Source organism: Strix uralensis, chromosome 15, assembly GCF_047716275.1.
Source record: "Strix uralensis isolate ZFMK-TIS-50842 chromosome 15, bStrUra1, whole genome shotgun sequence".
NCBI classification, from domain to species: Eukaryota; Metazoa; Chordata; class Aves; order Strigiformes; family Strigidae; genus Strix; species Strix uralensis.
In genome coordinates, this window is record NC_133986.1 from 9,229,087 (window position 1) to 9,254,288 (window position 25,202).

At 39.5% G+C, this 25,202-nt stretch overlaps 1 protein-coding gene and 1 long non-coding RNA gene across 3 annotated transcripts; both read left to right on the forward strand.

The window, feature by feature from the left end:
• Positions 1 to 3,758: 3,758 nt before the first annotated feature.
• LOC141950079 (uncharacterized) lies at positions 3,759 to 14,908 on the forward strand. The gene is made up of 3 exons (XR_012630918.1): positions 3,759 to 3,887; positions 11,869 to 11,971; positions 14,860 to 14,908. It is a non-coding gene; the product is annotated as an uncharacterized LOC141950079 (long non-coding RNA).
• SMIM38 (small integral membrane protein 38) lies at positions 14,902 to 25,202 on the forward strand. 2 transcript variants are annotated; one of them, XM_074884479.1, is made up of 3 exons: positions 14,902 to 14,936; positions 17,740 to 17,943; positions 21,817 to 25,202. In XM_074884479.1, the coding sequence occupies exon 3, from the start codon at positions 22,310 to 22,312 to the stop codon at positions 22,505 to 22,507; it is 198 nt and encodes a 65-aa protein (XP_074740580.1). In that variant the 5' UTR covers positions 14,902 to 14,936; positions 17,740 to 17,943; positions 21,817 to 22,309; the 3' UTR covers positions 22,508 to 25,202. The 2 variants fall into 2 exon arrangements, with proteins under 2 accessions (XP_074740580.1, XP_074740579.1); XM_074884478.1 differs by lacking the exons at positions 14,902 to 14,936; positions 17,740 to 17,943 and adding exons at positions 18,502 to 18,637; positions 19,549 to 19,682.

Consider the following 25,202-nt stretch of genomic DNA (forward strand, 5'->3'; position numbering starts at 1 on the left):
GCTCGGTCCAGCTGAGACCCCTGCGAGAACAAGTCTGCTCCTGATACCGAACACCAGGTTGCTGCAGAAAGGAGGGACAAGGAACCTGTCAGAGGCAAATCCTCCTCCCTGGCTGTTGTTTTGTTGGCTTCTCTGAAACCCTGTACTTCTTCCCACCTCAGCTGCCATGAGTAACATACAGTGCCCTGTTCTTAGGTTATCGTCTTCAAGGGAAGGTAATAGAATATGCATTCAGCTTGTGAATTTGTGCAGGAATTGGGAACTTGCTTTTTAGAAGAGAAGATGTGTAAACAGAGACAGAAAAGAAATGACAGTACGGTGCGGTAGGTTTATTTGGCATGAATCTGAGATGACCACACTGAGCAGTGAAGCCAATAAAATCTCTGTACTACAAAATCATGTGTTCTGAACATGCCATGTACTTTACAGAAAAACTATTCCAGGAATGTTGCTAGAGAGTTTTATATGTTTGTTTGGTACTTATTTTTCATCTCCCTTGCTCCAAAGGCCAGGTGCTTTAATCACAATGAAATCAATTGCCCAGGTCACAGAGAAAAAGAAATGGAAAATAATGTAATTACAGAAACTCCTAAAAATTATCTAAAATAACTTTTTTAAATGTAACTGAATAACAATTTTAACTTGGGATATTTCCTTACCTCCCAAGGGTTAAATACTGAATTTGTTACTGAAAATGCCTTATTAAAAAGCTTTTTCCATTCCAGAAAGATTTGGCTTGTAGCCAGGAAAGCCTCCAAGATGCTGGATCTTAAATTTGTCATGGTCCCAGTGTCCATCCTGTATGTCGCCCTAGTGTTCTGAAGAAAGCATGTGTTTCAGAGGAGCGGGGAGAGAACATTTTGTTTCTAATGAAGAGTGAAGAACTGTTCAAGAATAAAAAAAGCCCCAACAAAACCAAAGCCAGCTCCCTCAAAATAAGTTGCTTAACTGATGCTAGCGTAGGGCATGAGAAGAGTAATTCTGTAAAGGCTTTATCCTGTCTTTTATCAAGTAACTTGAAAATTATTTTGTGCATGGGTAGCCCCAGTGATCTTCTGATTGCAATGTCATGTTTAAGCTTGGTTTAGTATGAGGATCTCAAAACAGTAGTCATTTGTTTATTTTTGTTTGCTTTTTTAAAAAAAACTTTATTTAAAAAAGAAACACCTTCAGATGACTAAACATAGGAATACTGACAGGTGCAAAATTACGTGCAGTGAGCAGGGTTTATGTTCTGTGCTAGTACTTTGCCTGGCACAGAGGGGCCTTGGCTGGTGCCTGTGGACCATAAGCTTGATGCAAAACAAAAATCGCAGTAACGTGACAGGCAAATGGTATGTCTTGAAGTAGAACATGGGAGTCCTGGCTTTTATTTGTACATTCCAGTTGGGGTGAAATGGGTACACTGAGCCTTCCCACTAGAGTGAGCGATAGCAGTTATTTTGTGACCGTGAGCTTAGCAGCTGAAGACTTGCATTTATTTCACAGGCTTTAGAGAGTATCTGATCCAAAGATAACCGCGCTCAAAAGTGTCAGAATGTACCGGATGAATCAGTGCAGGCTGTTGTTCATGCAAACGTGAGGTGGATTGTCACGCTTGGGACAGGCACAGATTTGGAGAGGTGCTATGCCAAGTCTCAGTGTGCTCCCTACACACCTACCGCACCTCTGCCGCAGCACCCCTGCACCCCACTGCCGAGTGTGGGACGGCAGTTGTGATTTTGACAAGTACGTCTGAGCGACCAGATTTGGGACTATTTCACTAAATTTGTGGCCCAAGTTAGACCCAGTCCTCTGACATGAAAACTCGCTGCATTCCCGACAAAGATGCACGGTGTTTGTGGAGCACAGGGTTATATTCTTACAGTCTGCATGTCATCAGAGTCACATTTTTTTGAGTAGTCCCCAGTGGAAATAGGGCTTTGGATTTTCTTATCTATGCCCCTCTCTGGTATTTTGTGGCTTGTAGTAAATGATGTATGCTTGTTTTTATGTTTTCCTCTTAAAATATTTCTGCTTCAGTGGCACTTTAAATGTTTGAAGGGTTTTCTCCCTCCCTTATTACTCAATTTAATTGGAATTATGGTGCCTATCAAAAAGTATTACTGCAAGGTGACCTGGAAATAATCATTTCCTTTCATCTATACTAAACATTTGTAGATCGTTAAAATGTCACAAATAAAAAGGTCTTATTCACAAAGAAATGGCTTTATATGAGCACAGTAAAATATGAGATTTCATTATATACAAAAAAGCTATGTTTTGTATTCCTGGTTCACAGAGCAAACCTCCAACACATGTGGAACGCATGGCAGGATGTAGGACCCTCTAAGGGCTGTATACAGATATGTGAAGGGGAAGAGAAGGAGGGGGGGGAAGCACTTGTGGGGCTGAGGAAACGACCCTTTTCAGTAACAAATGGAGCATGTGCTCTGGGTCTCTGGGAGGATTTGTGCGGGAATCTTGCTCTCCATGTGCGCACATTCCTCTGAATCAGACAGGTGTTAAAGTGAAATGGTGCCCAGAGGACGCAGCACCCTCCTATGCTATCAGCAGCCTAACCACATGACGGATCCGAAAGCAGCCAAGCACAACTGCTGAGGGGTTTGCCAAGGGGTTAGATGCCAAATGCTGAGAGAGAGTATCCTTGCCAGCTTGGCACCTTTAGACCATGTGGCTGCTGCTGGCATGGAGTTGTCATTGTAATGTGCTGGGGAGAATGGAACCAGAAACTGTCTTAATAGTTCCTCGTGAATGAAGATCTCCTATTGTTGTGAATATAAAATATTAATTACCTTACAAATGTGTTTGAGAGGCTGTGCGTGGCTTTGGCATCTGTCCAGACCTGCAGTGGCAAAATCGGAGGATTGCCTCCTGGCAGTTGAATTTATTTATGCCCCCCCAGCATCACACTGGAAATAAGAGGGGAACTATTTGAAAACAATTGATGTCTAGGGAAGGATGTTCATTGGCTTCTGGGATTTGGGTCAGTCCCTGAGCTGGTGCCTGAGGAGTGGATTTAACCAATGCTGTAATCTTTTGGCACCTGTTACAGTTTTTGGCAGTGGCACAGGACAGCTTTGATTACCCTGTGACTGGAGTAGTGAGCATATGTCTAATGCCCATCCCAGAAAGAACAATTTAGTGCCTTTAATGCCTTTTCTGTTGTTTTTCTTCCACTTTCTCTTCTCTTATTCATCAAGCTGCTGTTAATAGTTATCATTAAATGCAGACAAGCACCTATCAGCATCTTCAAAGCAAACAATTAAGGATAAAGCAAGAGGAGAACAGGGACCGGGAGAGTTCTGTATTATCAGTTTCCAGTTGCTTTTTGCATTTGATTTTGAATTGTTTGTCTGGCCTTGAATCTTTAAGAAGTGTGGTAAACAAGGGACTCCAGGCAAAATGATATATGTGCTAGTGTCTGAGCTGTAATCAGCAGAGGAGTATTTGGGTTTATAAATATGTTAATCAAAATAACCAATTATGTATCTTCAAAAAGAGAATTCAGAGGACCCATTAAAGGAAGTCTCTGCCTACATGTTTCTGTACTGATTGTACATCTGTAAATGGCTGCCATCCAGCAAAGCTCTTAAGTGCATGCTTAACTCTCAGCACAGCTTGGCTACAGCAGTGTTGCTAACTTTGGCATGTGAGCTTTTATGCATTTGGGGCATTCACATGCCTAGTGTGAAGCACATGTTTATGTGCCCTTCTGGGTAACTAACTGTTTCTTATGTCCTACAGGCCTGCAGCCAGGAGTACGAGCCCAGTTTCTACCTCGGTTTCCTGCTCCTGTAGAAGGTATTGAAGACAACAGTAGGGCTGCACATCATCTAGAGCTCTGAGGTTTTTACTCTTCATTTGAACGTCACTGAAATACAGAGGTACAAACCCCTGGATAATGTTATGAAGCCTACCAGTACTGCATGTACTTTCCCTTTCCTGGTGCCTTAGAATCAGTCCAAGGATTCCTAGAGATTTCTTGAACATAGTCTAATCAAAATGTGTTGCTTGCTTTTCTGAAGGTGTCTGTCTGTAAGCCACTGCAGTCACCAGAGCAGTTCATTAGGCTCTGATGGACAAGACCCATTCTTACGGAGTAGATTATTAGGTTTATTAGATATGAGATTGTCCATAAAGGCCTCCATTGTTTTAAATCACTGTATAAAATATATTAGCGGTACAGTCTGTGCAGAATTTAGTGTTTGTTGAAAATGATTCCGAGTAACCCATGCAAAATTGCAGCAAAGGCAGAAAGCATGGTGAGAAATGGCACGTTCAGGTATCACACTTAAAATCCACATTGCTGCATCACAGTTGTATGTGTTTGTACTGATGGATAGCCTGAGAGTTACATGTGTTAAAATTTATCATTGTGTTTGCTGCCTTGTGAAAAGTCAGTCTTGAGAGCTGGGGTGATTAGACTTGAAGATAAAGTTCTCAGGTCCTTAGGATAGTTCTTGGAGTTACAACTGCGCTTTGTTATCTAGAAAGTCAGTAGATCTTGGGCTTCCTATCTACCTACAGATTTCAGCCAAGATGAGCATCACTAAAGGCAGTTCAGCTGATAACGTTCTTAAGATCTCATTAGGTACCTCTGTCAACATACCTGGTTTAGAAAAAATAAAATTAAATGAAAAGGGAGAGGAAAAATTCCATCAGTAACAAACAACCATACTCACAAGTAAAGTCCAAGCAAGGAAACTTAGTGGAATATTCTAGTGTGTGCAGTTCAGAGTCCACTCGGATATTTTCCAGACTACCATCTGCATCAGAAAGTTGCTGGAAAAATAACTCTGATTCTCTCCAGTAGCTTCTTGGTATGCCTGAGGTGGGATTCCAAAAGAGGAATAGCTGGCAAGTTGTGTTTGTGTTTTTACCTTCACCAAAGCCTGTTTGTATTACAGGGTTCATAGTGCATCTTTGATCTCTGGTACCTGTACTTATTTATTTTAAGAAAGTTAGTTTCTTGGAGATCATAAAATATCCAGGTGGGGAAAAAGTATCCTGTTGTGAGAAAGTTCTTATCTGCTGCATTGAAATAATTGAAAATGGCTTTCTAAATAGTCCAAAGAAATCCACTTATGGGCTAAGACACAAATTTCCACCAAAAAAAAAAAAAAAAGACAAAAATTGCAAGTTTGAGAAATACTTTACAATATCTTTGTCCATCTCTTTGCCCCTGGAGGAGGAAGTGAGAAATTTAGAAAGCAGCACATGTGACAGATGTTGCTCAAGATGCTTAACACATTACTTAAAGATGCTCTGTAACCATCATGTTGTGAGTAATGAAAGAATGTGAATGGGATGGAAGAGGAATAGTCCAGATTTACTGTAACCACATCTGTAGCCTCACCACTCTCACATGATGTAAAGAGATCAACAAATTCCTACCAGTTCCTGGAGTATTCCTAAATGTATCTCTGCAGTGCAAGGCAACATCAGACTAGGGAGCCCTCAGGTTACCTCCAAGTGAGCTGGCATGTCTGTAGTAGATTACCACACAGGGATACTAGCTTCAGTGCCAGAAACAGTAAAGCTCTGTTACTGCCATACATGGTTAATTAGCTCGGGTGTCACACCGAGCAAACACAGCTATATTGCTTCTGGTTCTGCAGCTAAGTTAATTGAGGCTGGCTTGAGGATCTTTGCCCCAATGTGCGGTGCAGACATACCCAGGAATGCACTCCTATTGTTGACTGAATACTGTATTTTCTCATAAATGTGGCAGGAGTATAATTGCAGGGTGGAAAAAGAAGGCCAATATACATTCACTTCACTTTAGAAACTAAATTAAACCTTTGACTTAACTCACTTCTATACCAGCTCCCTGCAGGCATTTCTACAGGCTTCATTAGAGCCAACCTAGAGGCCATGGAAAAGGTCTTACAAAAGACTAGCCAGGAAGCCAGTCACAGCCCCAGATCCTGCTGCTACAGAATACAATCTGCCTCTTGGCACCTCGGGTTTGCAGCTGCCAGGCACTCTCCTTATGTGGTCACTGGTGTTGGCTCGGAGGCTGGAGCAGATAGACGAGGAGGGCTAAGGGGGAACACATTCATCACTGCCAGCAATGAGTGGAGGCAGTGCCAAGTCACTATGTAACTAGGCACATGTGCCAATTTGCTCAGTAATTGGATTGCTATTTGAAAAATTAAAGCGGTGTCTAGAAAATTCTAACCTTTGCGTTTATGAAGTATGAAGTTTGCAGCTGAGAGACTGAACAGGAAGAATGGAGGTGATCAAATGTAGGTGTTTAAGGAGAGCAAATGTAGGAAGTAATCTGATTACTTTTGAAAGTGTTACACCAGCCTCAGAGACAGCCTCTCTGTACCAGAGAGACAAAGAGCGAGACACAGTGCTGTGGAAAGCTGTAACGTTATGGACAAGCTGTAACCCATTGCTTACTAAGGAAAATTAGTGTGAAGTTGTCAGCTGAAAGCTATTTGTATAAAGAAAACATATAATTAGAGGGAAAGGCTTGATATACTTGCTGTAATTATTTTTTTCCCTAAAGACAAAAAACTGTTAATGGGCATTATTTTATCTTCTCAGTTTTTTTCTGAGCCTCTGAATTTGTTGCTTCTGTCTACTGTATATGTTGCTCTCAAATACATTTTATGAACAAATCCTATTACTAATATTAAGCGTAAATGATATCAAACTATCCAGCTACAGAGAGAATTTCTTATTCAGAAGTATGCCTCTGCCACAAGCCATTTTTGTTCCCCCTAAAGTCAAATTCAGACCTTGCTTTGACTTCAGGAGAAGCCTAATTATATCCAAAAATATAGTTACCTAAATAGTCCTTCAGGCATTTCATTAGTCTTTGCAGTTGAGCTCAGTGGCCACCCTTATTCAGCTGAAAACTTTGAGCATATGGATATGATGGATTATAAATTGTTCCTAAGATAATATTTGTAGTTTAAAGTATAATCCAGTTGCTAGTAGACATATAAAAGTAGTGCCTGTGTTCTTCATCACTGTTAAGCGGAAACTCAAGCTGGAAGCTCTGTATTTAAAATAATAAAAAGTAAAAATCTATGGACTCATACTAGGAAGAACTATTTGGAAGCTTTGTGAAATGTCTGATTATTTCTCATGCACTCAGTCCTGGTAGAATGAGGTTAACACATGTCAAAGCACAGGCTAAGGAAATTTTGGGTTACATTTCTGCCCCTAGATGGAGTATTCTGCACGCTGGTATTTTTTTTTATATTTTGGGAGAATGGAGCTGTGTTAGAAGCCTTGAAATGCCTCTTGTTCTGAATTCCCTTTACAGTGTACCAAGTGCTGCCCATTGGGACTAGAATAACTGGGTCCCAGGGACCATTTAGAAGAGAAAAATCAAAATAGGGTTTGTTTGTATAATTGATCAGCTACTATAAAGGCCACTGCAATTTCTTAGTGTCTCCTATTCATTGGTTAGTAATAGATATAGATGTAAAAAAGCCAGAAGCCTGTACTCTACAAAGTGTCACTAATTACTATGAAACATCTGATATTTGCAGCTTGCAGTGCTGAATGTTTTTGTGATTTTCATGGTATTCCCTTCTCTTAGTATACTGTGAATACCATGGTAACCTTAACCGCTTGTAAAACATTTTAATAGTGACCACTGTAATATAGTGGTTGTGTGCAAACAGCATGCACCATTGCTTTGGAGGTGTTTGTAACACTTTGTTTTTGTCACAGTCGGAGTAAAATGTTGCCAGATTTCAAGAACTGAATCCTAAACTTGCCAAATGGGGAGCTGAAAGTGAGTTCTCCTGTTCTCCAGCTACTGTCTTTGATCATCTCTGGAGTTTCATTGATACATTCCTACCCAGCACTCTCAAGCTTAGTGAACCATGGCTCCAGAAAGCAGAGTTGCTTGGGAAAAGCATTTGGCTACAGACGCTGTATTTGGAGGGGGGGGGGGGTATCAGATTAGAAATGAGCTTTTGAAAAACCTAGATTGTTTTGTGTGTGAGTGAGAATTCAGCTGTAGGCTCTTAGCTCAGATATGTTCACATGTGGGCTTCTGGTTTAGCCTGCTCTAACAGGAGGGACCAGCTGCAAAGTTTGTCCCTGAACTGGGAGCTGAATTCCTGCAGAATCCAGGATTTTGGTTTGGACCTTTTTAGATATGATGTAAATGCCAGCAGCTTCCTAACAACTGTTCTTGAAGCTCAGAGCAGAATTTAGAGCAGACCCTTGTGAGTTAGGGAATTGCACAAGATAGCCCTTCTCAGAACGGAAAGGAAAAGTCCGACAAAACCTAAACCATCTGACTAGAGTCCTGAGAAATGCTTCCCAGCTCTCAAAGAAAGAAAGGGTCTTAATTCAGATTTGCCGGAATCGTCTAATTAGTCCCTTTAATGCCATGCACCTTATAGTCTGTGCCACCGGATTCGTCCTATAAACGAGACGATGGGCTAATTCATCTTGGCAGCAGTAAACAGACCTTGTGATTGTCCTCCTTACAAACACCGGCCTGATTTTAGGAAAATGCTTTGACCAAGCCTGTGTCCCTGCTCCCTCCCCCATGAGCCCCCCTCCTTTTCTAAGTGCTGCCTGTGCTTCTTGCCCTCCTTCTTCCCCACCAACCCAACCCACCCCGTCTCACACACAGTGACATACCTCACACATTTGCCACTGCTAACAACAACCTGTCAACTCTTTCTTTGCACCGTGCTAGGCGCCCTTTGTTTCTGCAGCCCAGCAAGCCTTGCAGCTGTTGTCCAAGGCCTGCTCCGACAGCCTGTGATCAGTCAGCTGCAAAATCCTCCCTGAACAACTCGGTATTCACAGCTCTAATCGGGCCAGCGGACTGTTTCCTCCTCTCTCGCAGTAAATCTTTATCACTTGCGCTCTGCTCGTCAGTTAGTGGCGCCAGCTCTTTGGGCTGCTCTATCCCTTTCCCATACTCTGCTGGGCTGTGTGCTCTGAATGCTAACTCCAGCCTTGTTTAGACTCAGTGCTGCCTCAGCGCTGCAATCCACATGTTGGGAAGGTCCAAATTCCTGCTCCCTCCCCATCTTTTGAGCCAAATGTACGTCAAGTTTGTATCTCTCCAAAGGTGAAGATCCTCAAAGGCTCCCTCCCTCTGCCGATTTCATACTCTATCCATATAAGTTAATTATGTGATTATCTTTCTGTTTCTCCCCAGCAGGCTGTTGTGCTTCTGTTTAAGAGCTGTCTTTGGTAAGAAGATGAGGGTGAGCTGCCCAGCCTGGGGAAGCTGGTGATGGCAAGGGAAACCCTGGGGAAACTGGCACAAGCCTTAATTTGATCGCATGCCCAGGGCTATTAACCTTCCTCCTAATGGTTCCCCCACGGACGGAAACACATTTCCCTCCATCCTGTCCCTGACTTGATGCCATCTCAGTCTTTTAAAAGGTTTACATCAAAGATGTGGAATTGTGAAGCAGGTTTTTAGAAAAAAGGATCAAAGTTTGCTTTCTTAGTGTCCCAGCTGAGTTGAGGAGAGTCCACGGAGCTTTTAGGGTGAGGTTTCCGTCAACATGGAGTTCTTGAGGATTTATACTTGTGGAGCTGAAAGCACAACTTTATCTGTGCCTGTTGCTGCTTATGATACAGTGTGAAAGTTCCTCCTGTCTCCTCTGGCAAAACATTGTAGGTTTTATTTCCTTGTGTGCTCTGTTTGGGCCTGGGATTGTAGATGACAGAGAGGGTAATTAAAGCTCAGTTAAACAGCACATTTTGCAAAGAGACTCAACTAGCTTTTAAGTAGAGCTTGCTGGGGATTACTTTAAAAAAATAAATTATTCAGAATAGTGAGTGTTAGTTTATAAGGAACGTGGAAAGTTTTTGTCTGAACATTGGTGTGAGGACCACAATTTTAGCCTTGTCTCTGAAGCTGAGTCCATCGCTGGCACTGGAAAAACCCATTTCTCTTTCTGCATCAGCTTCACCCACCTTTAAGTCTCTGTTTCAGCTGTTCCAGGTGTGTGTGTGTACATGTAGATGTATTCCTTTAAGGGTAAAACAGGAACTTTAAGGATATGTTGTTGCTATTAGTTTTATGAAGCAGTTGTAAAATAGATGCTGCTGGGAAAATCTGAGTTCATTTCTGTTCAGACTTTCTCTGCCTCAGTTCCTCATCAGTATAGCATTTGCTTGGTCAAAGATAGGGATTCTTACACTTTTGGCATTGGTGGTCAGTTTGAGCCTGTAAAGAGATGCATGAAGTAAACAATGACAACAACAGTCAATTGGATGTGCAGAGGAACATTGCTGTTAGACCGTATTACTTGTGTACATCTGGTCATCTGTAGGTAACATGTGGCACTGCTTCTTCACTGAGCTCATGATTTGAGTCTGACAGCCTTAGGAATATGCCTGTGTCCCGTGTATTTGCAGCAGCCTACAGTCATATTTGCTTTCTGGCCATCCTGGCAGTGCTCTGTTGGTGTGCTCTTCCTAAACAGCTCCCACACACACTTCCAGGTGGGATGTGTTTTGTTGCTGTGTAAACAGACCTATAAAAACATTTTAGGCTTGATTTGGGAAAATAGCTCACATTTTGCTGGTATTTGCCACAGAAGTGCTCTTCTGTCTCAGTGTGCTCTTCAGCAAAATTGAACGATAATAAACAGGACTTGAATATTGGCTCTTTTTCTGTAGTCTGTCTACAAGGACAGAAGGAGAAATATGATCTTGAAAAGTATAGATCGTCCCACAAATAGGCTGATTGTACCATTTGTCAGGGGAAGCTTCGCTGTTGAAGGTGCTGTTATGATCAGTCAGTTTGGTGGAACATAAGATTGAAGAGGATACAACATCATCTCGATAGGCCCTAGGCAAACAGCTTTAAGATAAGCCATTCTAGTTCTGATTTACTTTTGTGTTCCTGTTCTCACTTCCTTCCTTCATGTTCCTGGGTTTTACCTGTTGTTCCTTAGTGACTTTTTCCCACTAGCTGTTTCCAGGGTCTCAATGTGGGACCAGTGTGGCAGCTGAATTTTGTAGTTTGGCGCTCTTGGCACAAGGGATGAAAGGAGACCTCCTGTGCCGTCACCCACTTACACTTCCTCTCTACTTGTAAGTCTCATCTGTCATGTGAGCCTTGATGGGGTTACTTTGCCTGCAGTTTTGATGGCTATATCCTTTGGAGGAAATCCTGGTTGTGTTCCCTGACCCCTATCAGCTACGAGTGTAACAGCAGCATTTGGCCAATTTTTTTTTCTGTAAAATAGTAAGCTATTGGACATGGTTATTTTGTGATGTGATTGTCTTCTATTTTATAAAATAGTGGTGCTTCACCATGCTTGGGGGCAGTGGCATGGGTAATCTATCCAGTGTCCTCTGCACAAAAAGCAGTTGATTTTGAAGTGTTCCTCAAGAACTTGATGTCCTTTAAAGACATCCTTGAACATCCTAATTTTGTAAAAAATTTTTTTAATTTTTTTTTTTAGAAAATTCATGGTACCTGAGACTTACACATAACCTGATACAGTGGAAGGGAATATTTCGGCTTTGAATTACAAAGGATGGTCCTAATAGTCTGAACGAAAGTGAATAGAACAAGGAGAAGCCTTTCTCAAAATTATTATTTTTAAAAAATGAAAACAACTCAAAACAGCACAATATTTTGACTCTCTACACAGAAGTAAACAAGGCTGTGCACAGCCCAGCATATGGTTTCCTTAATATGTTGCCATTGACCACATGCCCTGGTTGTCCTGCTCATCTACTGATGTTTGTGGCTTGAAGTGACCTTTTGTTTTTCGGAGGATGCAGCTGGTACTTACCTTGGTATGGTTGTAATTCTGTGGTGCTTGGTGATGTGGGCTTAGAATAATCGATTAGAAAAATGTCTTGATGTTATGACAGGAAGCTTTTATCTGTTCTTTTCCTCAGAACTTTCTTTGTACTTCAGGGAAAACTTGCAGGAGGCAAATATTCCTAATTGGATGCTTTGAACAACAATCCATTCCCATCTCAGCTCTCTTGTTGTAGAGAGGTAAGTTCACTCTTTTCTTCATTTTTACCTAGACCTGCAATGAAGAATTGGTATTTTTTTCTGATTAGTATCTGCTAGAAGAGGACCTGTGCTCAACCTGTTCATCCCACAGCCATGAACAATTTGAGAACAACTTATTTGTTCCCTGCTCTGGATTACAAGTGGATTTAACTTAGTTTTCCTAATGCATCTGGATGCATATATTGGAGCAGGATATTCTATTGCTCTGCTTTTTTATTTTTAAGGAATGATATCAAATTTTTTCCTAGCTCCTCCAATATTTCTCTTTGAAGAAAATTTCAGACCCCAACATCTATTTGATTTTTTTTTTTCCTGAGGTATTGATAATATGCTTACACAGTAATTCCATTTTAAAGTGGTCTTTTAGTCTAGGAATTTCCTTGTCTGATTTGCCTCAGACTTTCCAGAAAAATTCGACCTTGGCATAAAGTTTGCACCTGTGAAAGTTCAGGGAAACTGGTTTAGCTTTTGCTTAAATGAGGAAGGGATTCTGCCAAAATTGAGTTTATGATGAAAGGCTAGTTTAAGCATGGATAGACTACTTTCTTAATAATTATTAGGTAATATTAGTCTATAATCAGTCTTCTAAAGAAAAAATATGACTAAATTGATTTTATATGGCTTATAAAAATGAACTTTTTTTCTTCTTTGGCTACTCAGAGAAGAATGCTTACTACTAACCCATCATGTTTAATTTTGTGAGCCACTTCTTCTGTGCAAGTTTCCTGTACATCTTGAACAAAACCATGTAAAAGATGAACAAAGAATGAGGGGAAAAGTTATAAATGGATCCATGTGACTTCTTTTTCTCCAGACTTTTTTTTTTCCTCACTTAAGAAGTTTAGAGGGAATGCAGGGCCATGCAGTGTTTGTTAAAGCTGATGGAATATCTTTCTCCCTCAGGGTATTTCTTTAATCAATGTTTCTTTATACCATTAGGTCATCTCCTCCTTTTTTTATTTATCTTTTTTCTGAAGAAGCCTTGTTTTGTACGTTTTCATGCATCCTGACGTTTATTCTCAGAATTATGGCCTGATCACTTCCTCTCTTTTCCTGAATATTTCTGCCGTTTTATCTATTTTAAGTGCTGGAGTACAAAGATAACCCCATCATAGTTCTCTCATTTTCCCTAGCAGTACCCCCCTTCCCTCCCTGCAGTGAAAAAATGAAAGGTCTCATGGTCTTACAGATTTTCTTTATGCTTATTTTGGCCTATTTGCAACCCAAATACATCATCACGCTATAAGACAGCTCTCTAAGGCTCTTGGATCAATTAAAGGTAGCCCTATTCATTGCCAGTACAAACCTTTGCCTATTAACTCTTTCAAAGGGCATTTGTCATCGCAAAAAGCTGTGAATGCTGTCTGGGTTCATTGATTTAAAAAAAGGTATTGTTTTAAGGCTGCTGAATATCTTAATTAGTTGTAATCAGAGGGTAGCTTGTGTCTGTAAAGTGATACAGTTACCTTTCACCTACTTGCTTTATTTTCTGTGTTTTTAAAAGAAAAATATCTCAGATGTAATTCAAGCATACTGTTTATAGGGTACAAGAGGAGTGCACTTGCTGATCAAATGATAATTTATGACATTGTTTTGTAAAGCCAAATATTTAATTTGGTAATCAAGAATACGTCTCACTGGCCCACAATCAGCCAAGAGCCAGTAAGCGGAGAGGCACTGCTCATCGCCAGCGATCATCCTCCTTTCTTCACTCAGAAATCCCGTGTCTGTATTCTAGAAATGTAGAAATCCACCCCGATTCTGCAAGCACTTGCACATGTGCTTAGCTTGAGCACATGCATTGTCCATTGATATAGAGTATATACAGCACTCCTTGGCAGATCAAGGTAGAACAGGGTAACAATTTTTAGACCAGTAGTTCATTTGCCACAGCTATTGCCTCAAATAATTTGAAGCTGTTTATGAATGTGTACCAAAGCTTTGGCAAATGGTTTTAGCTGGAAAAATATCTTTTCTGCTGTCCCCTGAATCAAAACATTTCTTTCAGTAGTTAATAATACAAATCTGTTTCCTATTTAAAGAGATCCTTCAAAAATTAAAATCAACACTTTTCCTTGTCCTTCATGAAAAGTTTTGTTTTGCTTGTTGCTTTCTTGTTTATTTTCCTGAGAAAACAACATATTTCCCCTAAAGTATTTTGTTCAAATCAGATGGTTATTTATGTGCCTCTAATAGAGGCATCAGAGTGTAGACAGAACCTTTCTGGTCTCATGTCTCAATGGTGCAGCAATGGCTTACATAATTTGACCCTCACCCTCTGGAGATGCATTTCCAAAGAAGGTGATTTGGGGATATATGTGCTTTTCTTTCTATATTTGTGCAAATATTTTCTTACAGGGAGGAAAAAACACTTGACAAAAAAATCTTACCCTAAATCGCAGTCGGCAGAAATGTGTGCTTTTGCGCTTGAATAAGATACTAGATACAGTGATAATAGTAAATAGCATTTAATTTGTTTCATTCTGGGAAGAGGGGGGGACACAAATGCTGTCTTACGGGGAGTCCCCCTTATCTGGGACAAAAAGTCTTTAGAAAATAGCCGATGCTCTAACTGTGTATATCAAATTGCTGGTGTGGTTTGGTCATCTGAAAAGCAGGGCAATGCCACGGCTGGGAACCACCAGGCAGATGAATCCCGAACACTCACACTCAACTTGGGGTTTGCTTGGTGAATTTTGTTACAGGAAATCCATGCATGCACATGCACAGATTATGAAGGTAATATGGCAGAGTCATGTAAATGCAAGTGGTATTGTATTCAGCCTCCTATTTTCCAGTGAATAAGTGTGCTGGACAATATATGGCTTGAAGTTAGAATACGTTTATGATTTATCTATTTTTTTCAGAAGCCAAGATGATACATGCACTTCCCTCACAGGACAGTTTTCCTATACGTGTCTAGATTCTTCATGAAGTCATTTTTGTGAGTACTTTATCTCCATTTAATTTTTTTTTTTTAGTTTTACAAAAATTCTTCAAAAAACTTAGTTCTGTCTTCAAATGAGTGTATAGATAAAAGCCTATTATCATCTCTATTTTATAGATGAGGAAAAACGATCTGATAAAGAATAAAATCCCAATTCAAGGAAACAAAAACTTGAGCACATATTTCAATGTTTCTGTGATTTTGGCATAAACTATTCTGAAAAGTTTCTCTGGGACGCTGTCAGAGGCAAAAATAGAATATGTGTTTGAGTTGCAGACAGTACCTCAGCCACAGTATTCCTCGCTGCAGTGTGTGGACATAAGAATTTTTCTTTTTATACTTGATAAAAAATGAGATGCATGGCATGGTCATACAGGAGAGAGATTTATTTTCATAGTTGGCTGTTTAATTCAGTGGTTTATATATTATGGTATTTAAGTTCATTTTGGTGTGGAGATCAATGCAGTTCTAACCTTTTTCTTCAGCTTCGTAGATTTTCACAGAAGTGTGTAGTGTCTTTTCTTTGCTCAGGTGCCTTGGAAATAAATTTGGATAAATAAATATGCACATTTCTACTGTAGCTGTGATGTGCATATGTATTTATATATAATGGTATTGTCTGTCTTGCTCTGTATAACATTTAAGTGTCTGTACAACTAGGAGATTTATGAAGTGTGACTCATTTTTCCTTCTCCACACTGTTCCAGTGGAAGAGCTCAGACTGCGATGAGAAAAACTAGTACACGTTATTAAGAATTCCGATAAAGTAGGCTGAATAAATTTGTTTTCTTTGTGAGCCTTAATCCTGTGTTGTATTGGCTTCTTGGACATGGCTAATTTATTTGGAATTCCATTCTGTTCCCGACAGCATTCCTGATTAGCAGTTTGATCACCCGGAGCAAAGTTACATACCAGCTTTCAACTCTTGTAATCTAGCAGTGTAATTTTTTCAAATGGACTCTTTTCTTTCCTTCTTCGCCCCAGATCCCCTTCTTTTTGTGTGCAAAGAGACTTTAAAAATAAGCAGGATAACCTGTTAGTAGAATGAAAACTTGTTCAAAACACAGTATAGTTTGCTGAATGCCTGACTTAGGTCTGGCCACAAAGCCTCAGATGCACAGTTCAAACTGGAATATGGACACTTTCCAAATCATAGACAGTCAAATCAGCCTGTGTTTATTGCAAACTTACTGTTGTGTGGCTATCAAAAATAAGACTTAAGAAAGCAGATGATTGAGGAGACAAAGCCAAAGAATAAAGCCTAAACCGTGCAATCCCACACCATTTTTTTTTTAATATTATGATAATAGTAGGTCTGATAATCCATTATTACATCGTTTTAAATAAACTAAGTTTTTTTCTAGTTACACATATATTTTATAAGGACCTTGTTGAATGCAATTGTATTTTTGATCATCTATCTTCAAAGTTTCCAAAACCCTGTTAATTTCCAAATAAACCTTTATAAAAAATACTTCAAATATACCTTTCAGATAATGTAATTTCGTTTTTAAATAGAAAAATAAGGTTCGGAGCTGTGTCAGTGCAGCATGTGAAATGTTTACCTTCCATCACTTACAAAGGATAGCAGGGTTTTTTTCAGTAATTACATTTTATGTGTGGTGTGATATCATCTTTGAGTTCTTTCCATGGTCTGTATTTTGCCAAAGCACATTTTGCCTATGGTAAGTTTTAGAAACTTTAACTTTTATTTAGTAGTTAAATTTGTCACATGCTGGACCTTGCATGGAAATTGCAGTTGCGTCACTGTTTGCTTCCATCAGTACTGGCTTAGGCCAGTTTAGGCTGTCAAAACAAATGATGACTAGTAAACCCAAATTTAATTGTAAACCAGAGGCGGGTTTTGATCTGATCTCTTTTTGGTAGAGCACAGGATGAGCATTGTCAGAGTGAAACTAGAGCAAATGTAGCGTGTAGCAACCCCCTTCCATAAGTGCTTAATCTGCCAAAGACATGTAGTTAGAGACAAGGGGGAACTGGATTTTCCATCCTGTGACATTTCTTAAGGTCCCAGTCTGGTTTTGGACACAGTGAGAACGCAGCAAGGTTTTTCAGTCATGAGAGACTTGGGAACAGCCCAAAGATAAGTGGCCGCAGCACTTGTCAAAAGACTCAAACTGTGGTTTTATGCATGAGCGCCTTGACTGTATAATGTTTTGAAGAACCTCATCTTTCTGTTTAGTTCTGATCTTGAATTTTACAGATATGAAAAACAGCTCTTGACAAATATTTTGTGAAAGCTGGAGCATGTTTTGACAGATTTCTGGTTTTGAAAAACTGGCATTTCAGTTGAAACACTTTTGTCAAAAATAATTATAATAAAATTCTCTACTAGATTGATGTGAATTCTGTGAATTCAGTGAGAAAAAAAAAAATCCACTGATGAAAGGAGTGCATTGAGAAAGGGTGGTTTAGGTCTAGATCCATTATGTCTCATTGAATTCAGTGATAATTCCTTGATTTCCCCAGCAAAAATACAGAAGTTTTTTCCAACCAAAATATTATGCATGTAACTGAGTGTGAAGATTTAGCAACTCGTGTAGGGTCTCTGCCCACTAAAGAGGGAAATGGACGTAATAATTGCTTGAAACAAGCTATTTTGAACTTCGTAACATAAATTATAAACATTTATGCTAAGCTTTTTTCCGTTGAGTGACTAAATATTTTTGGGTTTTTGTTTACTCACCATTAGGTGGACATTTTGGATATTACTAATCTTTTAATTAATTGATGTGATTAAATATCATGGCATATATGTGGTCTATTCTGCTACTTTTAGATCATGTTCTGATCACATTCCTAGTAAGAAATTCCCATAAATGAAAGGGAAGCAAAGATGTCTGCTGCTGAACATTGCAGCATACAGCAGCATATGGAGGTGGTAGTGGAGTGACAGCTCCGTAACTGTGAAGGTCTCATCAAGTCTCTTCTAAAATACGGATTTCTTCAGGTAATCACTTTTAAGACTGATTTATAAGTTTTTGTTTCATTTCCTCCTAATCTTTTTCACTCATTTTTGTTATTGTTTTTCCTATGATCTGTGTTCTTTTTTTGCTTTTAAATCTCACTTTTGGCTGTGAGGCCTTTGAGGATGAGCTAGAGTTTTACAAACACTTCTGGTTTTATGGACACTGAAGTTATTCTCAAGAGAAGAAATATGTAATAAATGAAGTATCTTATTTCTGTCCTTGTTTTTCTTGATCATGGAAATGGGCATATCGAACTGACTCTAGTGGGAGGAGTATGTTTGCTGGGCATTTTCCAGTAGAAAACCAGTGAAGCAGGTGTTTGCTTTCCTTTGATTCAATGCAACATTGAATGATCTTGATATGTGCATATTATCACTAGTTATGTGAAGCAGGAATTGACTTTGAATGTCAGATTTTGTCCTCTAAAGCTATTAATATCTTGATCTGGCTCTTTTTAAGTGGTATTTTGTTTTCAGTTTGATGTAGAATGCTTGTTCAGGAGATTTCACATATGTGAACTGGAGCAAGGTGCCTTTTGACTCTGATAACTATAGAAGGCACATGGTTCTGAGAGATAAGTGCTGGTCTTGAGTTTTTCTTCTTTTCTTAACAATGAACTGGGAACTTCTTGTTAGTCATGCTGACACCTGCAACTCTTTGCTGTTTTCTTTTGTAGATATCCTGACTTTTGAATATGTGGTAAATACAGTAAGTCAAATATCCTATTTTTTAATTCTATATTAATTTATGTTTTGGGCTATATTTCAAACTAATGATAACAGTGCATTTTTTATGATTATTTTTGTATTGTTTGCTTTGGTGCTTGTTAATTCACTTGATATTTTAAAATTTTAGGAATGTAGTAATATTTTAGGAGATAGACTGCTTTATAATTAGATGTGAAATCTGTTGCCTTACGTTTTAAAGGTCAGCAAGAATGAATAATGCATTCTTTTTTTTTTTGCTAAACTACTCTTCAGTGGGCACTGACAACTAATTATGTAATACTTTAAAATCAAAATATGGAATTTGTCTTGGGAATAGTTTCAAATTAGAGGATTTTAATAAATATTTATAGCAGAAAAGAGTAATAATGTTGGTTATGTAATGAAAACATATGTTAGTAATAAAATATCACCCGTCAGAAATACTGTTCTATCATGCCATTGTTCTCTAGAGAGATGATTAGTTGAAAAATGTTTTTAACAAAATAAACTGAACAGAGAGGATGCTTTTATGTGTGATACAGCATACATTCTTTGAAAAGGCAAATCATTAAAGATGTTGCCAGGCAGTAGGAACATCTGTTGTGTGAAAAAGTATATTTGGAAAAATCCATATAATAATTATCAATATATAGGCTTTACACAGTGCTTTGCCTCACTCACTCTCAAAATACTTTACAAAGGAGGGCAGAACAGCTATCTGTATTAAACTGCATTTTCTAAAATCTTGCCACACACTGTTTTCATCTGCATGTAGACTCACTTTGCTTATGCTGTGCCATTAATTTTCTGTGGGAGGAAATCTGTCCTAAGAAGTGAAATCTAAGCAGGAAAGCACTATCCTTCCATCTTCAGCAACTGAAACGCAGAATTCCTTTGTGTGAATAACTGTAGTACCTATGAGGAGTGCCAAGTTGACAGCCGTGGCATGTGGAGCCATAGAACTGCTATTGACCCAGCAGCCGTCGTGGGAGTTCACCCAGCTTTGTGTCAGCCTGTCCCCAGCAGAGCCCAGCACCAGGCGCGAGGTTTGTGTGGTTTCTGTTCCGGCTTTGACACCTCTCACGGAACGCCGGAGACGGCATAGCTGAGACCACTTGTGAGCCCGGGGAGGAGGCACCTGTTCACTTGGCGCTGGAATGAACCACCGATTTGTTCCTCATGTGCCCTTAAATAACCACAGGGCTTCTTGCTGCGAACAGATTGACCTGGAGCTGATGGCCAAGGCATAGGATGTGCTGTGTTATAGACAGTCCCATTAGTTAATACTGAATTTGGTAAAATCCTGCTGGTGGTTTTCAGCAATCCTGCTAGAGTATGGACAGCAGGATTGCAACAGGGTAAAGGAAGATGGTTGTCACAAAAGATACACTTTCAGGTATGGCAATCGCATCCATCCAGAGGAGACAAATACTTGCTTTTCTGAAAAAAGGCAGATATCATTGCCTCAACCAATAAATTACTTTACAGCTACAAAATGAGCTAGTTGCCCAAGTGAATATGTAATGTAGAGCCCCTGGCTGTGGGCTTACAGTGGTTGTGTTGTAGCAGATAGAGCCACTGAACAATTTGTCAAACTGTTTTTCCTTCTTAAATCCCTTTCAGATGAGATGAAGATTTAGATGTAGGTCTCAAAAAAAAAAAAAAAAAAAAAAAAAAAAGTAAGAGAAACAGCTGTCACGAATGGCATAGCTGATCTTGCTTTAGATCATGTGTATATATATTTGTTCTCCTCAACCTGTTGCATTTTTTCAGCAAAAATTTTGCTAGCTGAAAGGAGTAGTCCCTTTAAACTCAGCATCTTTTGAAGTCTGTAGGTATAAAAAGACACTCATTGTTCGGTGCACCTCCACAAAGATTCCTTCTTAATCCTGATTGTGTGTACTCATCCCTTGGTTGAGCCTCCCTGTGCAGAGGAATTTGAGTTGATTCACATTCCTTCATAAATGCACCTAGGGTAATACATCAGACTTTCTTCCCTTTTAAGCAATCTGATCAGTTCTGACACTTTTCAACTCCATCAAAAAATCCCTGTGGTAGTTAAGAGCACCCATTAGTGTGAACAAACTCCTGAAACCCCTTAAAGTATTTACTTTGCCATGCCATTTAACTGTTTACAGAGCCCAGAGCTTTGCTTCCGATACACAGTCAATAAAAGAGAACAGACTATTTTTTTTTAGTTGTAATGTAAATGTATTTCTGTTGTCCTTGTAGAAGGCAATGTGTTGACTCCTGTGAGGTTTACCCCAATCAGGACAAATTTGAACAGAAAATGGTACTGTAAGAGAATACTGACACTCAATATTTTGGTATGCCATTCGGTTTAATGCAGTTTTGAAAATCAGGGAAGCAGTCCTGACACTGTGGTATTGCTTGGACCTTGTCCAAGTCATTTCACTTACTGCTGATCCTTCACATTTTTGCCTTCACAACTCCACTTGTTCAGGTCCAGTTGCTGAAGTCCAGGCCCAGGCAAGGTATTACTTAAACATCTATAAAAGTTCCTTGTTTTCTTCTTGAACTGGGTCCTAGAGTTTGTACTTTTTCTAATGGGTACTTGGCATCAACAAAGACCTTAAGGTATTACTGTACCTATTCCCTGATTTTAAAAGAAAAAGAATGTAAAATTCACAGAACTTTATGTCTCTGAATAAGGCTTTAATTTCTTTTTAGATGGAAAGTGTGGTTTCTGGGGGAAGGAGCTTGCTAGTTGAGTAAATTCAAAAAGATCTTAGCAGTTCCAGTAATTACTTACTTCATCAATCCATCTATATTTCAAGTGAGCTAAACCCAGTTCTTTCCTATAATGTCTACTTCAAATAATGCTGCTTTACATTTAGAGAGCCAAATAAGGAAATAGAACATAATCTTACAGGAGTTTCTTTCCCTTTTAGTTCATATAGCTTGGAGACTTGCTGTAACAAGAGCCCTTCTTTCTATGAAACCTGTTTAACATATTCAACTAAACAAACTATCTCCTAAAGAAAGTAGGAGCATTTTTTGTTTGTGCCTTGCAATCTAGCATTGGCTCTTGAGGACGTTTCTGCATTTGTCAATTTACTAAATGAGCGATGCATTTTGGACAGCTTCTGTGTTCTGATTTGTTTTGTTGTGCTTTTTTTCTCCCCCCTCCCTCCCTTCTTCCCCTTTTAATTTGTCTAGGAAAAAAAAGCTCCTCCACTGTTGTTTCCTGCAAAGACCATTCTTAAGAGCTGGTTGGACAGCGCAGGGCTCTTGAAGTGATAGCTAATTGGTGAAAGAAAGGCCCTGATTGTCTTGAGGGAGCTGGAAAGTGCTGCGTGTGCTGCTGAAAGGGACTAGGGAGAAGGTGCCTGGTTTCGCTGAGCAGCTGCTGCTGGAGATGTTTGGAGATTACATCAGCATTGGAAAAAAGGGGCAAAAAAAAAAAGAAGTCCAACTTCACAGAGACGGAGTTTATGGAGTTTTTTCCCCCCCTTCCAAAGGTCTTCTGACAATACTGTCATTGTCAATATAAGAGTTGTTAATTCTTTATGAATAGCACATGGGGCCTCTTGACTAAATAGTACGTTACATGTCCCAAATCTGTCAGCTGGACTCTTCTCTCACATGCTAGTGAGATCACTTTGATTGGAATGTTACAGGAATTGCTGGGCTGGCCATGCAGAACTGAATAATGCATTATATAATTAGATCTCCCAGAGTATTTTTTTTCACATTACCTCATTATTCTAGCTTAAATATGGAATCAGTTCTTTTGATGATTTTACTGGTTGTGATTATATTAATACGATTCATTTTGTGGTCCTGCCTTAGTGCTTATATAGATTTTAAACTGTCCCGAAGGTTTCCCGACACAAGAAAAGAGGACTGAGAGACTTCAAAAAGTTTGTTTGGCTTTGAAATGACAATGGGGAGAACTGGATTAGGTAAATGGAGCTAAAGCAGATTTTTACCTTGGGATCTGATGAGAGAGAAATGACCTGTTGATACTGCAACCCAGTGAAGATTCTTCAGAAAGCCTCATGCTGACAGAGGAGGAAAAAAGGACAACTGATTGAGTCAAATGACTTTCTATCAAACTCGGGCATGAATTTGTTGTTGGGAACAGACTTGTGGACTTCTGCCAATTAAATGATCTGGACAAGCTGGAAGGAATCCTATTGCTGGGCAATCCAAGACTGTCAGTGGCCCAGTCTTGATATGTGAAATGTGATGGCGTGCTGCCTGCTGGCCTGCACGTTAGGATGTCAGCTGCACAGCCTGCCTGGATGCACCAACTGATGGTGCCTGAGTGAAGCTGAAGATTACTGGCCGAGCGCGGTATCCACGTGCTATGCCGTTGATTTGCAGGAGTGGATTTTTGCCTGATTGGCTGATTTATTACCAAATTCCTTGTGGTTCTTCCTGGTCAGTCAGGTCTGAAACTGACTGAATGTTTTTGACTGACTATAACCTGCTGAATATTCACATTTCTTAGCAAGCGATATATCTGAGTACCAGAACGAGCTGGATACCACTGGAATAGTCTGTTCCATGAAAAACAGCTCTGTGCTGCAGAGGTTTTCTGATGGACTCTAGCTGTGTTTCAGCAGCAACGAGGGGTGGGGGGCACGTGACAACATGGTGTGCAGTGAGTTTTGACTCCAAGGCCCTGCAGGGTACCTTCATTTCTAGCCTTTAAGAGGGAGCTTACTAGGACACTGAAGGATTTGACTGCTTGCCCAAGGCCGTAGTGACTCTGGATCTTTTGGTTAACTCGTTTTGTAAAATGGAATAAGTTGTTCCAAGTGAACTGTCTGCTTTCAGATGGGTGTTATACTTAGTCAAACATCCAAAAATCTTGCTGCATATACAACTTAATTTAAATCTGCTTTTAAGACCTGAATTTTTCTACAGTAAAAGTAGGGAGATTGTGTTGCCTTGACCAAGAAACACAGTGTCCTTGGCCCAGTCACTGTTTTTTTTTTCTAAAAAAAAGTCAGTCCTTTTTGGGTTGATAATTTTCTATGTCAAATAACAGTGAAAGTTGCAACTTCATGTACATCTCTTGGTAGCTCACATGATGATATCAGAGTTCAGCCTAGGTAAAACCCTGCAGCATTACCATAAAGAGTTTCTGGCCCATTTGTGACTCTTGCACTCCTACAGGCTTGTCTCATTAGTAGCTGTTCATCAGCCCTTATCACTTTGTCTTTTGAAGCCTCCTAAAATTCAGACATGAGAGCTGGTATGTGTTTATGCTGTGGAACAGGGTAAAAGTCAGGTCAATTGATTTCAGCCTCAGATTTTATTTATGGTGGATGACCAATCTACAAAACAGCTTGCAATGCCTGAAGATGCATGTCATTGACTTGAAATCTGGCCAGGTGACGATAAATTAAATGTAGATGTAACTAATCCTTTTATTCATTTCTGTGGTTCTTAATTTTAATGATGATTCTGCCCTTTTTTTTTGTTTGTTTCTCAACACCATCAGACCACAAAGGGAAAGTGACATGTTGTCTATTTGATGTGCAGACATACCTTTGATAATAAGTAACTAGAAAAATAGGCACAGTGATCCATTTTTCTTGTTTCAGTTTATCATCACTATTCTTAGCCGTTGTATGCAAAACAAAGCTTGTAGATAAATTGATAGTGCCTTTAAGAAACAAGTCTTTTAGTCCTTTATTTCAGTTATATTGAAATTGTATTTGACAGTGTCATATTCATATTAGATGTTTAAAAATGTGCATATAATGAGAAATGATACAGGTGAAGTTGTGGTTCAATACCTTTAACCCTTGGTAATATACAGAACTGACACTGGTATGGAGTTCACAGCTTTGATTCCTTTTTACCTGCAGAGCAACATCTTAAGTTTTCCATGTAGATCAGAGAGCGTGGTCTTGTTATGGACCATAGTCTTACACAGGCCAAATTTTCATTGCCCTCCATAGCATGGTCGGTAGGGAATCATTAGAACATTGTCATGTCTGAAATGTCATAACTGTTCCCCTTATTGACTGTGGGGGGAAAAGAGGAGCCACTACTGGGTGAACTTATTGATTGGTGGACTTAGTGAATAGTAGGTATCTATCCTGTAGACAACCCCTGTCCCAAAACTCGTCACTGGCCAGATATGGGGAACAGTCTGTCAGTGGACTCGTTCTGTTGGTATTTATCTATTTAAATAATTTGATTTGGACCTTAGGTGACTTACATGAATTGCACTCTGCTTATAAGAATGGTCTGGCCAATGTTTGGCATAATACCGTTTTACAGGTAAAACTGTCTGGAACCCTATGGAGTTCATTAGAACATCGAAGTTTTGAGCTCCGTTTAATAGAAGAAATATATTTTGAGTGAAGAATTCATTGGGATCTTGTAACCTACTAAACTCTTTATGCATTCAAAGTAGTTTTAATAGCATCTTGATTGATTTCTGTGGATTTGTGTTGTTTTTATCCAGTGCTGCAGGACCTTTTCAACATGGGAGGCCATCCTGTTTATGCTGTCATTACAAAATTAGGGCTATCATACTTCCAAGACTGCAAAAAATAAAGGAGAGGAGGGTCTTCCTCTTT